The 20,370-nt window shown below is 42.6% G+C and overlaps 1 protein-coding gene across 3 annotated transcripts in view; it reads left to right on the top strand.

Moving 5' to 3' along the window:
* The window catches only part of GRB10 (growth factor receptor bound protein 10), a 255,794-nt gene that overhangs the window by 84,686 nt on the left and 150,738 nt on the right, over positions 1 to 20,370 (top strand). For 2 of the 3 annotated variants that reach the window (XM_019520726.1, XM_019520718.1), the window contains one exon: positions 4,614 to 4,707. The exons of the other annotated variant lie outside the window; for it this stretch is intronic. In XM_019520726.1, the coding sequence (XP_019376271.1) occupies positions 4,614 to 4,707 (94 nt within the window). The remainder of the gene's footprint in view (positions 1 to 4,613; positions 4,708 to 20,370) is intronic. 3 annotated transcript variants of the gene reach the window in all.

Here is a 20,370-nt window from a genome sequence, read left to right on the forward strand (position 1 = left end):
TGGAGGGGTGGGAGTGTGGGGGGGCTTGTCAAGGGGTGTTGGGGGTATGTGGGTTTGGGGTTTGTGGGGAATCTGTGTGGGGAGTGCCGGGTTTGTGGGGAGGTGGGGTTTGTATGGATATGGGGGGGTTGGACACCCACCACATGCTCCCTCTCTTCCCCCCCGACCTCCACCCCATGGTGGCAGCAGCAGCAGGTGGTAGGCCCTCGGGGCTCTTATGGCCTGCAGCAGGAACAGTCCCTGGAAGCATGTGGCTACAGCTGAGTCCCAGGGGCTGCATGTGGTGACACGGAACCAGTCTAGCCTGGCCTGGCCCACCAGTGTATGCCTTCAAGCTAGACCAGGCTGGCTCTGTGCCAGCACATGAGGCTCCCGGCACTGCAGCCAGAGCTCTCCCTAAGGGTGTGCAGGGCCAGGGGGTGAAAGTGGCAACCACCCACAGAAGCTCGCACGAGAGGAGGGAGTGATGACCGCCCACAGGAGGTGGTGGTGGCGGTGGGGCCTGTAAGGCACTGTCTGTGGGACCCCCCAAAATGTGGGGCCTGGGGTGCTTGTCCCAATTCACCCCTTCCCACCCCTCGGATGACCCTGACTGCAGCCAAGAGCGTGTACCACCAGGCCGGGCTGGTTCTATGCCTCCCAGTGCAGCTCCCTGATGGAGTGCTGGAAGGCCCATGTGGAGGCAAGGAGCTAGCCTAACTCAGCCCGATGGCACCCCACATAGTGGCATGGAGCCAGCCCAGTCTGGTGCAAAGGTGCACGCCAGCAGGCCGGGCCATTTCTGTGCCACTATGTGCAGCCCCCAGAACTCAGCTGGAATTGAGGTTTTTTTTCTTTGCTTCCTCTGTAAAGACAGGTGAGTGTGGGGGTGATATTAGTGTTCTTCTTCCCTGCCTATCCATATTTTCTGAATCTAGTTCTAGAAATTCTTTAGGAAAAGGACACAGCAGGGTGAGGAGGAACAACGTCTCTACCTGGCAGTGGACTAAATTTCCTTTTTCTAATCTACTGGTTCTTTTAAGTATACTCACAAATTACTACTGGGTAAAAAGCTAACCTGTTTTTCCCCTTTCATTTTTGTTACTCTTATTACATGATTTAAGAGGCACATTGTTTTTGGTATTAACATTCAAAGCTGCAGAACGCAATAAAAGTTACAACTTATGTAGGCAGCAGAGCTAGGGAGGAGTGTAGGTGACTGATTCTCTATATCTTTCTGATTGAAATGCCAGACTTAATTATTTATTTTGATAAGTGACCTGGCTGCTGTGCTGGTCCAAATTGCAAATCTAGCAGTTTAAATTTGGATAACAATTACAGTAACACACAGTGCTTCATAATTATTAATTATAGATTGTAGGATCATCTCAGATTGTTTTGGCTGTTTATGAATTCTGTGTCTCTTCAAGCCGAATACAGGCATTGTATTATGTCATGCAGTATTTAAGTTTGCAAATTGATACTGAAATCAAACTTGTGATTTTGTCCAGCTCCCAAAATTCCAGCTACCATCGGAACCTGGAAATAGATGTTGCTTTGGATACTTCCAGTCCTATCGCTAATCGCTTGATGAATGTGGATGCTACTTGATGGACAAAACAATACATAGAAACAAGTTTGTAAGGGTTAATGCTTAAGCTAGCTTCTAAAAATACTATTGTGGGTTGATGTCACAATAAGTCAAGTCACAGTATACTTTAATTTCAGGCTGAAAGTGCTTACTGGAAGAAAGGAGATGGCGGAGGAATAAAAATATGTAGGAAACATGTGACTTATTGGAAGCCTGGACTGAGCTGGGGGAGGGAATGATAGAAAAAGCAGGTGTTTACCTCTCTAATATATGTAGATTGAACAGAACAGGTAGATTTCTGTGGCTGTAGAGTGACAGTCTGACTTGGAACAATTATATAACTTTTAACCTTGTTCCAGTGTCCTGTGTGAGTTCTACTGCAGTTTGGCAACCTGCCATTATTTGTCTTTGAACAGCTTACATAAATAGATCCTGGAGGGTCATGTGAAACTATCATGAGCTTTTAAAAACTACACACTAGTTACCTTTTCTTTGCTGCCTGCATTGCAGGTGTGGTTTTGTTTATGGAAGTCTGTGACTTTACTGGAGTGACTGTGTTGCAGTGGGTTTTAATACCCTAAGGAGATCTCTGTGGCATGCCTCCTGTGAGAAAAACATGGTGGGGGGGAGGGAACAAACCTGTGGAAGAGACAGGAAGGTGGTTTTGATATGGAAGTTTAGAATTGCTCTACACTTGATAATTGAAACCTCTACTTCTAAAGACACTGAAAAAACGTGTAACTGGACCTTAGAATCCATGAGCTAGCTTTCCTACGGCAACGTAGTGATCACATATGTCTGCACATGATTGCCAGCTATGCTGCCGTAGCAGTGTGTTCCTGGGAATAGCGTGCCACTACAGCACCGTAGTGTGCATGACACAGCAACCACCCATACTGCGTCGTGCTTTAGTACTTCCAGAAGGAAGTACCAGAGCACAGCATCATAGAAATGTCACCATACGGTAACGTGTAGATGCACTATGCCCACTGTACCACAGCCTGAAGTAAGGTCCATTTAGTGATGTAGGGGGAATGCAAAGGCAAAAGACTCTCATCTTATAGGTACTGCATTCTTGCAAACACAGCATTATTATACTTGTTGTAGATGGTTTAAAGTGTGTGTAGAGGGGTTGTGGGAGGGAGTGGAAGAGGAGGCAGAGATTTGGGACAATGAAAACACCATTGCCTGGTAGCAAGATAAAATAGCTTCTGGTATAACTGACTTTCCTTACTGAGTTGGATTTGCCATGGTAGGTTAAGCACACTACTGTGGTTGTGTGGGGAACTGACTCATACCCTGTGAACTTGACTTGTGGCATGAGAATTGAAACTAGCACCCTTACGATGATGAAGGACTTAATCTTTATAATCCTGTCACATTTCAAGCTGCCAAATGAAAACTAAATATATAAGACTGTTGGGGTGGAATGCCATAGATTTTCAAGTTCCATACTGAAGAAAAGTATTCCGTTTTATTCTGTGTCGTTTAACTCTTTAATCCTTGCTGGATCCTCTGTGAGGAGTAGGGGATTCATGTTCCTAGCATAGAGTCTTTCAACAATTTCTAGCTTCTTGGATCTGCTCCTATCTTCAGAGGCCTCACAAAGATATTGTGCTAAGCTTAACAGGGAATAGCCACTTCATCTAACACACCTCTTAGTCTCCTAAAAGATCAGCTTCCAGTAGAGTTCAATCTACTTTCTCTGTGTAACCAGTACAGTCTAAGGGTGCTTCTTTGTGATCCCAGGTGGGGAGGTGGAGGGCATTTTAATTAGAGTGGCTCTCAGTAGCAGCTCTAATTAAAATGCCTGCAGTGTCTCATGTAGTCAGCATCCTGCATTTCAAAATGGCATTGGGGCGTTTTTGGTGTACCTGGCAGTGGGTGTTTTCAGCAAGCTTTAGTTAAAGTGCCCCCGTTGCCATTTTGAAACATGGGACACTGAATACGTGAGATGCTGCAGCACACTGGAGCGTTCTGATTAGAACGCATCCGAGCACTTGAAAAAGTGCCCTAAATGCTTTGATTTAGTTGTCTTCTAGCAGTTTGATTTCATCTGCCATACAAGAAAAGCAGGGAGAACTATGCCACTTTTTTTCAAACACTGGTGCCTATGTATGTTTTATGCACTATAGCTTGAAATAGCAGGGGACTGAGGTGGATGGCCTATAAAATCCATTTCTGCCTATGTAGCTATTTGGCTAGCTATAAAATGAGGGCAAAATGATAAGATTAAAATACCTTGAAAGAAGGGTAAGTATGATTGCATGTCAACATGGTTTTAGGATGTGATTGAAAAAAGACTTTGAGCTTAAGTTCTAGCTTGAGTAAGACAGTAAGTGTCAGAACAGATTCATACTTCCTTTAAATTCTGACCTTTCTTTTAAAAAAGGACCTGGCAGTTCTAGTATCCTCCTGTTATCTTGGTCTTTGGTAGGGTGGGGTTTGGAAAGAACTACAAGAAGCTGTTGTGGTATTTTTGACCCTGCAAAAGGAAGTGTTAAAACTTTTCAGGTCTGATGTTGTGAGATGTCCTGAGCAAAGTAGTTTTGATTGACATGTAGATTTCTAGTGAATGTCTAAACTAAACCAATGTTACTCCTTAGCGAGTCTACTGAATCCCTTTCCATTCATTTTGTTCTGGCTAATTAGCTATAAATCCTTTAACTGTAATCCCTGGAATTACAGAAAAACAACCTCCTGACTCTCCTGAGAACTGTATAGCATACCATGTGAAGAATGCTTGACCAGAAGAAAAATCTTATTAGCATCAATTTCCCAGTTTCAGTTGGGAAAGTGACTGAGACTGGAGCCAAAAGTGTAAGGTTTTGATGTCTTATGTCTTATTTAATCACTGCTGCAGACTCCACAAGTCCACATTACTTTGCCTTTGTTTAACTTACAATTTTGAAGATATGGTGACTAGTTCTTCACAACTTGCTTTGACTTTGCAGTAAGTTTGATTTTTTGGCGAACCCAAAACATGTTTTAATCCAATTTTTTTTCCTGCTGTTTGTGTGTTTGTTTTTTTAATTATTTTTAGGACAATGTAGATCAGACTTCAACTCATGCTCGACGAGACTTGGTGGAACCAGGATTCCAAGAACCTTCTAATCGCATCTCCCTGAATCACCAAGGTAAGAGGTGTTGTGGAGCTTAGGCTTGCCCAGTGAGATGGCTGAGGACTTGGCACAGTGAATATTTAATAATTTGACGGTTGTGCCTCTTTCTCCACTCTTCATGTGAATGTTGAAGAATTGTTTGTAACATTTTTGTAAACTCCTTTGAGTTGCATCGCAAACTGAAGTGCTCCTCTTGTCATATTTCCAATCCAGTTTGGTGAAAAACTCAAAGCAGTTACAGGTGGGGTTTCTTGAGTTTTTTGGTTTTTATGAGTGCCTAATAATGTTAACATATCCAACACTTGAAATATAGTTTTAAAGTGCTTGTTTTTACTTGCCACAGTCTAGTTCTGGATAGTATTTCTGTTGTGATCATCAATTTATCTAATGTAGGGAAGGGGTCTGCATTTTTACCTGAATTTCTTGTTGTTTATTAACTCTCAAGGAAGAACTCTGAACTCATGTCTCACTACCTAAGCCAAAGTGTAATATTACACCAGTTAGTTATTTCTTAATGTGGTTCTTGAGTTCAGCTCTAGTTTGGGACTTATTAGGCACAATCATTCCCTTAAAAATCCTGGATTCATTGAACTCCTAACATAGATGCTATGTATCCTAGAAGGAATTAAAAGCCTTATAGGAAGGAAAGAACTTAAATTCCACAGGACTCTTCTATAATAGGACCCATGTATTAACTATGAAGGGGGCTACTTTGAGGGTTAAGCACTCACTGCTCCTTACCACTTTTTAAAGTTTACTGCCTCATTCTTCAGAAATCTACTTTAGAGTATCATTTACATAAAATATCAGTTCACCTTGATAGTGTCCACATAAGGCTAGTGAAAGAGAACTCGGTGGCTAAAAGACTCCATTAAAAAGGTACACATTACAATGTTTGTAATTACTTGTTCTGTTTATTTGTTGGGATCAGCAAGGTTTGAGTTCTATGGTTTTGCAAATCCCTTGAGTTACTTAAATTGGCAAAAGTGCCCAAAACCAAAGTTGTTTATAATTTGAACTTTTTTCTTTTTTAAGGTCCCTAAACTTTTTCTAAAGACTATACAGTGGGAGTAGTGTGTTACTTGAAGGTGCCACAAATCAATATCCCGCGCTCTTTGTTCTACTTCATATTTCTGATACCTACATGAAGATATGGGTGGATGACACATTCCACTTTCCATGCCCCTTGGGCTAATCACCTGCACTAATCACATCTCCCTTCTGACATCCAATGCTCTTGACAGATTTTATATAAATGATGATCTTTGAAACTAATGGTAGACTTAATTAGGTTTCAAGCCTTCTAACAAAATGTAGAATTGCATCCAACAGACACTAGGCCCTTAGGTTTACGTCACTGAATTAGACTATGAAATCTGTTGCTGTTGATTTACTGCTTATTAGGGCTAGAAGTAAGATCTTGATTATATTGAAGAGCTGGAAAGCATTGTCTGTTTGCATCCATCATTTTCTTCCCCTCCCCCTCTGCCCACACTTTCCGATTGCTGTGATGTTAATTTAAAGCAAATTTTCAGAACTCTCAATGCTACTGGGATGCCGTTATAAATACCAAAGGAAAAAAAATCCTTCTCTTGTCCTGCCTAATAATGTAGCCACCTTTTATTACACTACTGGTAATTGACAAAATCTATCTGTACATAGAAGAGCAATATCACTCCTGCAGAGCAGATGTTTTAACCTTTTGAGGTACTTCTTTGCATGAATTTTCAAAATGAGGTGTTCTGTACATGAGGCAGCTTCAGGCATTAAGTGGTTAAACAAAATTATTCACTGTTTCTGCTCCATGGTATCTGAAAGGATCCTTTTTGGGGGTGGGGAGGGTTGGTATATGTAAGCTCTATTCAGCTATCTTGAAACTATGTTTGTACCTTGAATATTTCTTCATGATGCTCCTGCAAACCAAAGATTTTGATCTCTGGGTATGCTCAGTAATTCCAGCTGTCTTCTCTTACTTGTTACTAACAATACATACATGAAGACTTATATGGCACCTGGGGCACCTATATACATGTTCAATGTCTGCTCCGATGTGTGCTAATTAGTATATGTTGGAGCAGACTTGATTAATCAAGCAGACTCAATCAGCACACTGCAGCAGTCTCTGCATCATGTATTCGGTGTCCCCGCACTTCAAAATGATGGTGGGGGCACTTTTACTAAAGCTTGCTTGATGTACAGGTGACGCTATGGGTGTTTTTAATTAGAGCAGCTCTTGGAGCCACTCTAAAGCACCGCCACCCTGGAGCATGTATAAAGACTCTCCTGATGTCTATCTCTGCCTGAGCTACTTCGAGACAAATGTTCACATGCAGTCTCATCCAAAATAACAGATGTTTTTAAATTAGAATATTTTCCAAAACATTTGTGGTAGTTTGTTCTAAGGAATTCTTAAAGAGCAAGGTAAAGCTTTGTGTATTTTATGTACATATAAAAAAAACCTTTTTTATACAGTACTAACCATAAGTTTATCTTGTTAAACTTCATGAATTGTGTTTATTCTGCATTGTTTGAACAGGAGCAGTCAAGTCAAAGATGTAACAAAAAAACTAGAAGTGGCTTTATAATTGTCATTATTTTGCAACTTCTTGCTTGCCAAAATGGACATGCATCTTACTATTTGTATGGGTGGCGTGGTTAAAGCAAAGGATGAGGAATCGGAAGGGTCAGAGTTCTGCTGCTTTTGACATTTTAATTGCTGTATCTTTCCCACACAGGAATAATGCTTAATGCTCCTCCCATATTGTTGTGAAAACGTACCATGACTTAGCACTTATGGTCATTTACATTTTGTTTTTTTTCTCAGCCTAATAACACTATTCTAATTTGTGAAAAGAGCACTCTTACACACTGACTTAAAAGCAAAAGTATGTTAGCATTGAGCAACTGCTGCATTTTCAGAGATGATTGCAACTAGTTTAGTTGCTTATGAGAAGCCAATTTAGAAGGTCTTCAGAGGAAGGTGAAGCTTGGGTCTAAAACAGGCCAAGGTGGTGACTTGCGTAGATCACCCAATTAAAAAAAAACGAACAAAAAAAATCATAGTACACTATTAATAGTCTTAAACCTAATTGTCTTGTACTTCATTTGCTTCCAGTGCCTGGTTTGTGTTGAATCAGAAAGTATGAGTTGTAGCAAAATTTAAATATTGTCTGAAAGTGCTGTGGAGCATGTGCAAGCAATAATGTGTACTGATGAGTCCAGCGTTGCTCAAGTTGGGTGGTTCGTTTTGATTTCAGTTGTAAAGTGATGCCAAGTAGCATACCCTTGGCCCTTACTCCTGTGTGCTAAGCTTTCTCGGGGGGGAGGACGGGGAAGCTGTCCCATAATGTTCTGTCACATCCTTACCTGGAGGAGAAGTTTTTAAGGCAGTTGGGCTGAATAGAACTACTTTATCTAGTTTTGTCTTGTGTATCCTGTGATGTGCTACAACTGAATTTTCAGCATCGGTTCATTTTTTCTGGCTGTTACATTGTAGAGCTTCCACCGTTGGAAGCCTTTAAGGGAAGGTTAGACAAACAGCCTGCTGGGATGATTTAGACAAGAAAGATCTTGCCTTGAGAAGAGATTGAGACAAAATGACCTCCTAAACCCTTGTCCAGCCCTTTCTTTGATTTTTTTTTTTTTTTTTTTGTATGTACACTTACATGTCAGATTTGACCACTAAATTCAGAAAATACCATTAAGTTACCATCCTTACTTAAATTTGTGTTCATCCCTTGTTTAAGTGAAAAATGTTGGTACAATAGCTTTCAGCTCTAGATTGTATCTTCGTTGCTTTGCTTGTAAAAACGGTACTTAGATTTCTCTCCAGGAATCTGAACCTCCTTAGACATTTTTAAGCAAGTAGAGCATTGTATAAGGGTAGAGAACCCTGGTCCCAGTCTCCTCACGGCAGATGAAACCCTGCAGTATGGAGGAATTTAAGTACTTGTATGTTGACCTGTGAACACGTTGCAGAGCATCCTCTTCAGTTTGTACAAAGCGGTAGGAATCAGAGTATGTTCTTGCAAGTGAACTGTTTTTTATATAAATTAATGTTAAATGTTCGTTATAAAAACAGTATTTATTCCTTTATGTAGTCTCATAGTTGTTCTGAGTCACATCCTTCTTGAACATGAACCATGTCATTACTGGCTTTCCCCCAACTACTAGAGGGATCATCATGAAGGTACATTTTTCAGATGAGAGGCACTTTTCCTTTATCTCTAAAAGGGTGCCCAGGATAGTTTAGATAGTGTGATGGGCTAGCTGGCAGTGGCTTAGCCCAGGGGTTTTGGAAGGGCAAAAGATGATTGGAGGACTTGGGATTCCCTTTCCTCACCAATCAGACCCCAGAGACTCACCCTCCGTGTCCCCTGATTGGCCCCTTGGGTCACCTGGAGGGGGATAAAAGGGGCAGCATGGCTGACTCGGGGGAAACCAGCGAGGGACCACAAGGAAGGAGCTTCAAAGAGCTGGGCTAGCGGGGTGGGAGCAGTTGCCTCAGAAGAGCATGAAGGAGTGGGACCTGCAGGCAGCAGTTGGACCCTCTGGGCCATTGTGTTCCCCCCTTTCTCCCCCTCCAGGTACCTAGGTCCTATACCTAGGTCATTTGACATTTTGTATTTTGTGCCTCTTATATTGCACCAACCAGTATTGTTTGTTTTGCTGTTTGTGTTTTTACATTTTGGTTAACCCTTTCTTTGTCAACTGGATGAATGTCTATGATTATACGTGTCTAACCTTTATTGAATCCTGCCCCCTCGGGGCATTGTATCATCCCGTATACCCCCTGGTTTATACTGGTTATGTTCCCAGTATTGTTCTCTCATTAAAAGGTATATGGTTAAGTCCCCATTGGTGGTCTGGCTCTGCTCTATAGGGGGAAGAGAGTCCCTACACCTTTTACAGCGCTTGTACACCTGCTTTGATCCCTTCAGTTGGAGAGGGGGTACCTCTTGGAGTACCGCCCAGGTTACAATAGTAAAAATTTCCACCTACAGAAGCTTTCTAAATAGAACTAGAGAAGACCACCTGAAACCCATTGAGGGTAAGTGGATGAATCTCTTTACATTGGAGATCCTGGAGAAACTGTCAGGATTGAATTAGTTTGTTCTTCAGGAGGAAGGGAACAGAATAAATTAGATATTAGAAAACATTTTCTCACTAGTCAGAGTGGCTAGGATCTGGAACCAACTTCCAAGGGAAGTGGTGCTGGTTCTTACCTTGGGGGTCTTTAAGAGGAGGCTTGATGTTTATCTAGCTGGGGTCATTTGAACCCAGTTTTCTCTCCTGCCCAGAGCAGGGGGTTGGACTAGAAGATCTACAAGGTCCCTTCCGACTCTACAGCTATGAATCAAACCTAAACTTCCCTTGCTGCAACTTGAGACCATTTCTTTCTGTTCTGTCATCTGCCACCACTTAGAACAGTCTAGCTCCATCCTTTTTCAAACCCCACTTCAGGTACTTGAAAGCTGCTATTAAATCCCCTCTGTTTCCTCTTCTGTAGACTAAATAAGCCCAGTTTCCTCAGTTTTTCCTCATAAGTTTATGCCCACCAGCTCCCTCACCATTTTTGTTGCCCTCCACTGGACTCCCTCCAATTTTCCCACATTCTTTCTGTAGTGTGGGGCCCAAAACAGGGCACAGTACTCCCAATGTGGCCTCACTAGTGCTGAATAGAGGGGAAGAATCACTTCACTTGACCTGCTGTCCTTGACATAGAGAGACCATCTCCCTACTCTTGAGGGATTTGCTGCTCAGTCTCATTGCTTTACCTTCTCAAGCAGGAAACGAAGAGCAGTGTTGTATCTCTTGCTTTATAGCCATGTTTCTTTAGTAGCAGAAAACAAGTGCAGTAAGAGTTCTGGCAAGCAGCAGTTCTCTCAACAGCTGACTCAGCCATCGGCTGATCCAGCCATCTCTCCTGGTCACATTAGGAAATCTTGCCTGCAGTTAATTATGCAGGTGGTGTGATTTAAGCATGTAGAGCAATCTATTTCCTAGACTTCCGTAGAACTCTCATTCTTAAAGCATTTGTTGCTCAATAGGCCCAGATGAATCAGATAAGACTCCTGATATGCATCTCATTGAACTCTTGTTCTTTAAGTAAAACACATGTCCAGTTTTTAAATTCAATAGCTAAAAGCTGAAATGTGTTCATCACAGGACCAAGAGCAACCAGAAAGAAATTTTTTTTTTTTTTGATGCTTAAAATGTATCATGCTACTGTTATGACTAGTGCAGGCTATAATTTGTATCTCCAGTTCCTCCAGTGATCTAAAGATCTGAATGTGAAATATTTGGAAATCTGCCTTGGTAGTCTCTTGGTTTTTGTTTTTTTGTTTTTTTGTTTGTTTGTTTTTGTTTTTGTTTGTTTTTTGGGGGGGGGGTTGGCATTGTTTCATTGTAAGTGAGCCATTTGCTGGGTGATATGAAAACTGATCCTGGCTTTCCTTGTCTAGTTACCTTATCGCTCGAGACAGTGATATTTCTTTTTAAACTGTATACCTTTTCTCAAGGTAGGCTAACTTTTTGGTTATGGTTTGCTTTTTTGTCACTGAATGTGAAAGGACAAAATCTGTCTAATGGTAAATTAGCATTCACATTTTGCTTAAGTTTTTTCATAGATACTTATGTATTAAGGATCACCTATTCTCTGTTAAGCAAAGCCAGGTCTCATAAATTACTTATTATTTCACATAATTTGTCCATAGGCTGCCTATCTAAATCGTTACTGGTGTATATATCTTCACCAGCCTTAAATGTAAGTTTCTTCTCCTTCAGTTCTCAAAATCATCTTTGTAGTATTTAAATAACCACCTGCTAAATGAAATAATGTAATTTTTTTAAACTTTGGTGCTGATGACACATGTATATGCAGCTACATGTGTGATACATCAGAGTTTTTTTTGAGAACAGAAGCGGAAGATATAGATTCAGATTCTGATTGCAGCTATTAGCATGCTTACCTGTTGGTGCAGTGTTTTCTCTCTCTCTTTCTTTTTCTCTCTCTCATTTTTTTTCCCTAGTGAAATCCCTCCCCCAGCAGCAGAAGTGGTGCTTATTCTTTGGCAGTGAGTCCTACTGGGAGTGTTGCTTGGCTAACCTCTGTTTTACCTCTTAGTCAAATGTAAAAGCAGGAATACTACCTCTGTTCTTCAGCAAACCCTGTCCAAAAACTAGGAGGGAGTAGAATAATAATAATATCCTGGCATGAGTGTGAGTACCATACATTAGAAACGGAATCTGATTTTTCTTTTTTTCTTTACTGAAACAAAGCTTTTTTTCCCTTAAGTGTGTGTGTGCGCGTTTGTATCTTAAAATGATAAACCCTATTAATTGAACCCCCCCAAAGGAAGTAATCCAGAGGTTTAACAAAGACATCCAACTATTTTCTGTTCTTAGCCTTAGGCTATATCTGTAATTCAGGGCTCTAAGGAACTATTGCTAATCTGCTCGATCTAGTGGCTCTTGTATGAAGAAACTATTTTATGCTTTGAAAGTAATAAAACTTGAAAAAGAACAAAACTGCTTTGTGTTGCCAGTGCAGAATATTAAAGTAGTCATGTAGTTGGCAAGAAGTGAATGTTGCACATCAGAAACCTGTAATGAGGAGGATGGAATTTAGTACACCAATATTAATATGAAATGCAGGTTCTCTAGTTTAGCCAGGGGCCAAACTTTCTGGCAGGCATGCCACAGATTAAGCCGGGGTGGGTAATTATTTTGGGTAGAGGGCTGCTTAAGTTTTGGTGAGGTGTCGAGGGCTGCATGGGTAGTCCTGCCCTTTGACAGTTGCCCAGCCCCCTTGTTGCAATCTTGGGACTGGAAGTTCTACCTCTAACCTCTGCCCTTTGCCACCAGAAGTCCCTTCCGTTGCCCCCCAGAAATACTCCTTTGAGGGAGGAGGGGTTGCAGTCTTAAAACCAACCTCCCCATCATAAACTAAACATCAAACACCTTCTATAACATACTTGAATTTTATTATGAAAAATATATTTTTGTCAAGATTTACATTTATGTAGTGTATATAGAAGTGATTGCATAATAACTCAAAAATAAATTCTTAGTTTTGTGTATTGTGGGTGTGGGTCTGTGTGTATGGTGGGGTGTGGGGATGTGTGGTGTGGTGTGCATGTGTATGGTGGCATGTGGGTGGGCGTGTGTGTACTTCAAGTAGGGTGTGGGCGGTTCATGACAGGGTGTGGCTGTATGTGTGGGGGTATAGGGTATGTAGGTGGTTGTGTATATGTCGGGGGTTGAGGGCAGGGTATGGGTGTGTAGTGTTTGGGGGGGTGTGGGGACCCCTTTGCACTCTTCCATGGCGCAGCAGCAGGTGGGGCACAGCTCCAGCCAACGTTGCACATGGCAGTGAGGAATGCAGCCTGCACTCTGCTGTCCGTATCGCTGGTGCTCCCTGCCACTCATGCACAGCCCCTGCACTTGCCAGGCACAGAAGGGAAGCCCTGCACACTAGAGACAGCTGCCTTCCCTGCTGGGACTGCCCTGGAGGGGGGGGAACCCCCGGGGAGGGTGCCTGGGGATGAGGAAGGCAGCCGGCTCCAGTGTGTGGAGCTTCCCTCCTGTGACGTGTGAGTGCAGGGGCTGCACGTGAATGACAGGGAGTACCGGTGATACAGACTGCCTGGTGGAGGCTGCGCCCCTTGCTGTGATGTGCAGTGCTGGCTGGAGCCACACTCCACCAGACACCTGTGCCCTGAGCACCTTGCCTCCTGCTGCCGCCACTGACCGCCAGGGCTGTGCACCATAGACGGAGTGTGGGTGGAGTCTCTCCATCCCCACCACCCTCTCTCACACCCATGTGCTGCCCACCCAAGCTCCATGCTGCTGCCACCCCCCCCGGGTATGGGCTCCATACCGCCGCCAGCCCCAGCCCCATGCTTTGTTTTTCTGCCCAGCTGCAGCCCCACCCCTGCTGCTTCCCTACATGCTTCCTGGAGCCAGCAGGAGACTGGGGAAGCAGAGCAGGTCCCGGCAGCCCCATGCAGAAGCTGCATATTGGCCAGGCTGGGCCCTTCCGCCCATGAGGGTGGGAGTGAGGCAATAGGTGATGTTTTGGGCTGTGCTTATGTGTGGGCACCTTGCTCCCACCCTTGTAGGCAGAAGGGCTACAGTTTGTTGGTGGGCACTGGGGGCCAGGTGAAAGTGCTTGGTGGGCCACATCTGGCCCGCGGGCTATATTTTTCCCACCTCCGGATTAAGCTCTATGGCCTCTCTTGAGCGTTACTTCAGTGGCTCCAGTGCTCTTCCTCAGCCCATTCTGCTGCTTGGCTTTCTGCTCCCTGTCTCATCTGCCACTGTGTTGCCTACTCCTCCCTGATGTACTGCACGACACACAGGCTGACCCCTACTTTAGATCATAGTACTGGCTGTGTCACAAATGCAGGACTCCAAGCATGCTGTCCCCAGCAGTACAGAATGAAGTGTCTCTTCAGATATCTTGTCTGTTCACAGTGAAGTGCTTCCTTTTTTCAACCTCCTGCTTAAATGGGCACTCGTTATCTCATTTTCTCTTAAGGAAATGACCCAAGACATCCTACTTGTGGTCCACCTCAGTAAAATATTGTTTACTGTAGCACTTTGCTTCTGTAAGCAGATTGCTTAGGCAGTCTTGTGCAGTAGTCTTCCTCTTACAGTAACTGTCTTTTTGGAAAATATCTATATGGCCTGCATACCAGTTTAAAGCTATCAACCTGAGTAGCTCAGGAGTGGGATGTTTATGTAACAGTAGCACATACAACATTTGAAACTTGCTGACTGAGAAGAGGAAGATATTTTCCTTCTTATATTAATCTATTTCAACTCATGTGAAATACTACCAAGAGCACAGTTTCAGTATATTTACCCCTTCTACGTTTAGATCCTTCACAAGACAAGAGGGGAAAGGAGCACTTTAGGAACCTGTTTGGTTATAAAATTGATAATAGACATCTATCATGGGGACTCAAGAGTAGGTGAAATTACTACACTCTCTTAAAATGTAGTATCCCTTCACCTACTTAAAACACGTGTGAATTATAGGGATTTGTGTCCTGGAACTTTTAATAAAATCCATTGAATGCTTTTCGGATTCAGATATCGGCATAAGTCATGTTCCCCCCCCCCCCAAACAACCTTTCAAACAAAGCTAAACTTATTTGTGCTCTGTATCTGGTCAGCCTGACACCTCTATCTCTTGTGATTGCAGAATTTCTAACAGCTGGCATGATGCAGACTTCTCACTTGCATTCAGTTCTGCCTATATTTATGTTCAGTTCAATGCAGAGGATGTTTTCAGTGGAATCATAGCAATCATGGGTAAGGAACACAGATCACCTAGGTGAAGCTCTGTTGTAATTAGAGATGGTTAATGTTAATGAGGTAGGACTTCTCCACTCTGAATATTTAGATTGAAGCCTTTTATTTTTATTGGCCTTTTAAAGTTATTGGTCCCTATGAAAACAGCTAGAGGGTGAAGAACTCATTACAGATAAAAGTTGGAAGCCACAATAAAAAGTGCCTCAATAGCTGTATCTTATGCTCTGTTTTTCTCAGGTAGAACAGAAAATTAAAAGTAAGGGTAGATTAGTTTTTGTTTAGAAACTGGTTATACACAAAATAATTAGATATCATAGAATAAAAATAATTAGGATACATATTTTTTTAATCCTTTTCTTTAAAAATATGCATGATATATGTTTATAGTTGTTGTCTTTGGGAAGAGAGTCCTATAACGCATTGGAAAAGTAGTAAAGCTGCAAACGCATTCAAATTAGGCACATTTAAAATACCAGTTGACAGGTGCACGTGCTGTTTAGGGTGCTTGCAGACTTGCAGTATAGAAGTAATTATAAATCCTAAACAAATGTAGGTTTGGTGCTTAAGCTGAACGGGGCTTTAAAAGTTGGCTGACACTATTACACCAAATTTAGGTTAAGCTGTCTGGTCAAGTATAGAATTAGCTTAATATTTTAATATTCTTTTCTACATAATAGTACAATTTTAGGAGCTTATTCTCCAGAAGAGCAGAAGTGTTGCATAATAATATAGTACATCTTTTGGCTGAGGGTGGAAGTGGTCAGTTCATACCAAGTTAAAGTTTTAAAAGTACCTTAAGTATATCTTTTAATCAATTACAGAAGAATAATTCTGCTGAATGACTTGGAATCCACTGCAGATTACAGAATGTCATGAATAAGTAAATATAACCCTTTAATTAAAACAAACACACTGCCTCACCATATACTTATGAATCCACTTCAATACGAGTTGCCTAACATATTCTGTCTTAGTGCATTAATGTACTGTGGTGTACTTAAGTAATTGGATTTCACTACAATATTGCGCTAAGAGAGAGAAGCTGGGTGAGTGTTAAAAGGTGTGTGGGAGGGTGTTGTTTGTTTGTTTTATTAATGTTTAAGCAGACAATTATTCATCCTGAAAGTGTGCTTCATGTCCAGAGATTTTGACTAGAGCCTCTTTGCCCTGGCGCACAGTTTAAAGACGATGCTAACAGCTCCTTTCACTGTGCTGGCAAGAGGGTGGTACGCAATTGCTCTTAGTGGCCTGACTGAGATGGAGCACAGTCACATCAGTTTGCATTTGCTCAAAGCCCCCATTATTGGGTTCTTTATTTTATTCTGCTGTATCTTTTTCTTTCTTGCTTTTACTTCCTATCTGTTGTTTTGGAAGTGGAAAGAGAATGTTTTAACCTTTGCACAATTTGCTGCCTCCACCTTGTGTTTTTGGTCTCCCCCATGTAATGGCACCATTCTAGTGAAGTTGTTTTCACTCTAACTCTTTTGAAGGCTCTCCTTGACGTAAGGGGACAATACTGTTTTTCTTCTGTAAGTCACCAAAGTCCAGAGATTTCATAACTGTCTCTTCTGCTTTGGACAGTTGCATGTGCTTGTGTTGCCATGCCAAGTTGGTTATCCAGGACAGGTTTCATCCTGTACATTCAAGATCAGATGGGCTGAGAGAAGAAATGTTATTGCTTTTGGATAAAGCAATGAGCCCAAATCAAATCCAGGGTCAAAGCTCAACTTAGTACAGAAAGATGTGGTGTACCTAGCCTGTACCTTCCCCTCCTGATGCTTTGGGTTCTAATGTTCCACCTGCAATATCTGGCTGGTTGACATTTCCTCCACATTGACTCTAGGTCCCGTGTGTTGTCCTTGCCATCCTCTGAGCCAAGCATGTAAGTCTGGTCTTCATGACCATGACCCCATAGCATCTCTAGTCCTCAGGGCTGCGGCCTCAGGATTGTGTTTTAGCAAGCTTTTGGGCATTTTGTTCTACACTCCAAGATCCTAAGCAACTGCCTGCCTGCCCACCACCTCAATCCTGAAAACAACTGTCTGGGAGGAGCAATGGTATTTCTATTCAGGTAGTGTTTAAGGAGTCAATTGATTTAATGGCTCATTGTTATCTCCCAGATTCCTGCTAATCTCTGTCCACTGCACAAGTGTTAACGCCCCTCTTTCCTTTTTAATGGTTTTGATGTTCCACTATTCACTATTTGATGTTCAAGCTATCTTTTCTTCTTCTTACTTCATATTAGCCGTTCCTGGTACTGTCCGGCTTCTATTTAGCAGCCCTGCAGATGGTTTTTACCTCTAGCTGAAAACCTTCTCCCAGATGTAGAGTGTGACAATTGGAGGCACTGTCAAGATGCTCAAGCAGACTAAATTTTTTTGATTTCCGAATCCGAGTAAGACAGTGGCACTCAACCTTTTTGCCCAGTGGGTGGATGGGGGGTGCCCCATCTGGCCATGGGCCAGATCTGGCTGGTAATCCTGAACTGATACATGGGGCTGGTACAGCATGGTTCCACCCAGCCATACAGAGGCAGGCAAGGGGAAGCTGTATGGGGGAAGAGGGTTGTCCCAGACCTTGGGTGGGGGAAGGGCATGGCCTGGCTACCATTTGGCCCTGTGAAGGAGGTGGTGTGGCTTGGCCCTGATAATTCCCTGGGGGGGTGGACGGCCAGCCTTACAGGGAGTAGGGGTTGTGGCCCTACCCCAACTTGGCCATGTAGAAGGATGGAGGTGTTGCCCAGCCCTAGTCTGGCTGGGCAGGCAAGTGGGGAAAGGGACACTGCCTAGTTCTGATCTGCCATTTAGGGCTTGGGGTTTGGGAATATGGCAGTGGGGAGTAGGCGGATGGCAGTATTGTCACTGCTTCCCAGGGGCCACATATCCCAACCCATGGGAAGTCCCATGGGACAAGTGTTATGGTTCCACAGGCTGGATTTCACCCATGGACAGAGGTTGAGCATCCCTGGCAGAGTAAGAAATGTACATTTAACTGTAATGACACAATATCTTTTGACTATTTTTGCCTTTTTTTTTTTTTTTAAAAGAAAATCTTCACATATAATCTAGTGAACTAATGCACATTCCAATATTTATCTTGTTTTTTGCTTTGATTTTACACTGAATGCCATTGTCCTTCCCAGTGCTGGGCTTCCTTCTAGTTTCTAGTTTCTCTCTAACTGAAGAAAAATATCATGTTATATCTGATGCTGCAGCACCCCACTTTTCAAATACTACATCTGCCCATGTGGGTTGAGGTATGATTTCTTCCTGAAAATATTCTAACGGGTCTATTTCTTTTTGGTGCCAAGGTGTCTACCAATACAGTAATTGTCTACAAATAGTAATACTTCATGACTCCCGTGCAACTTTTTTGTTTTGTTTTTTAAATCTGTTTGTATTGCAGTAGCATGCAAGCACTCCAGTCATGGATCAGGGCCCTACAGTGCTAAAGGCAGAACATATAGAACAAAAGGCAGTGAAAGATCTTTGGCAGAAATGAACCTGGCAGAATGTTGACCTTCAGGGAACCCTGAGAGTATCATATTTTCTCAGATATGACATCCCAGAATAAAATATGAACCTTGTTTTTCAAAGGTAGACTGAAGAAAAAAAGATCAGTCCTTGTAGAAAGTAACTGGACAGCAGCAGCTGGGGAGCCAAGCCTAGTCATTTTTCTGCTCCCTGTGGATTGCTTGCGAAGTAATGTTTGCTGTTGCTGAGCAGAAGCTTAAGCAGCAGAAACTGCTGTTACTGTGTTTCCTCACTTGTAATGCTCACCCCAATTTCCAGCAGCTGGTTTTTGGAAATAAGTTGCATATTGTATAACAGAAAATACTGCACTCATTGGAGGGATTAATATTCAAAGTTAAGGACTCCTAACAAAAAAATAATCTGCTTGCAAGGAAGGTGTTTGCAAGGCAGGTGTTTTGAGCTCTGTAGTGGCCATTTAGACACTTGTATTGGGGGTGGTGTTCTTGGATATAGGCAGTTCTTGTGCCATTTCAGCTTAGCTTCTGAAGTTTTTCTAGTATAGCTGTATGGCAAACCACCTATGTTTCTTCTGGTATAGCTTTAAATGATTTGGCAAATGAAATAAGTTGAATACTGGCTCAAGCATTCCACTGCTCTTATAACAGCATCTATGTGAGAACTTTTAGATATAGCAATGTGGCTGTAAAAAAAAGTTTGGGGAGGGGGAGGAGGATGCAAAACCCTACTCATGCCTTTTACAGAACTCAGCCTGTAATGGATTTTAGGCATTTGTGCACTGATGTATACTTGGAATTTGAAAAAGTGAATTTGGAGATGTGCCAATGATTTTTGTTTGCCTTAGAAGCCCGGGTCTGATGTACAGTCTCCTTGTGCTATATGATGTGTAAACACAAAGGAAGGCATAACTCTTGACCCAAAGATCTCACCATTGAGTTTCGAATAATATCCAAACACATCTTTAAAAATATGTCAAGGAAGTATATTCATGCCATTCCCTGTGTACATGGATTTGATGGTTCAAAGTCTGAGTTTTTTTCAAATATTTGCTATCCTCATGTGCCATTCAATCCGCATTATATTTTTTGCTATTTTCTCTTAGATGTCTTAGGTTTTGAAAAACCTTAAATAGATTTCAACTTGAGGCTAGATCAACTGAGCAGATTTTTGCTGGTACAATAATCCCAGTTAGGAGTGTGACTGTTTGTGACCCACCTAGAATAGAGGCTGCTGTAATGGTTAAATAGTGCTTCTGCAACGGATAGTTTTTTTTTTTGCTGAATAGGCATTAGTTACCTTGCTGGAAAGCACTGCTTTGTCTGTGTAATCAACACCCATGTTCAGGGACCTACCCAAATTGAGGTGGGACACAGGCAATTTTGCAGGCCGATCACCAAACCAGCCACCATTTTCATGGGTTTATGTCTAGGCCGCCTCCTCCCAGCCTCCTCCCCTCCCCTGATTGGGTGAGGGGCCCCAGCAGCCCCACCCTGCACCACTGATTTGGTGAAGAAGGGTGGGGCCACATGAAAGGCAGCCCTCTCTGCCAATCAGCATCAGAGGGAGGAGAGGGTGGCCGCCATCTTGACTGCTTCCCTTGATGCCGGTGGATTTCCCTCCACCTCTCCCTCCTTCCCTGCCATGGGCTCTAAGGCTGGGGCTATAGTGGCTGCTGGCTCCCACTGGGGAGCCAGCATTTTATTTTTAGTAAGTTCCCCCCCCCCCAGCGATTCCACACACAACCACAGAAACTGCCGTTTTTTGCAGTGTCTGTGATTTGAGTAGGTCCATACTCATGTTAAAACGATTTGCCAGATGTATTTCTAGTAGAGCTTTCTAGTTGAATAAAAGCTATCTATTAAAAACT

Source organism: Gavialis gangeticus, unplaced genomic scaffold (assembly GCF_001723915.1).
Source record: "Gavialis gangeticus isolate Ggan-Ray unplaced genomic scaffold, GavGan_comp1, whole genome shotgun sequence".
Lineage (NCBI taxonomy): Eukaryota > Metazoa > Chordata > Crocodylia > Gavialidae > Gavialis > Gavialis gangeticus.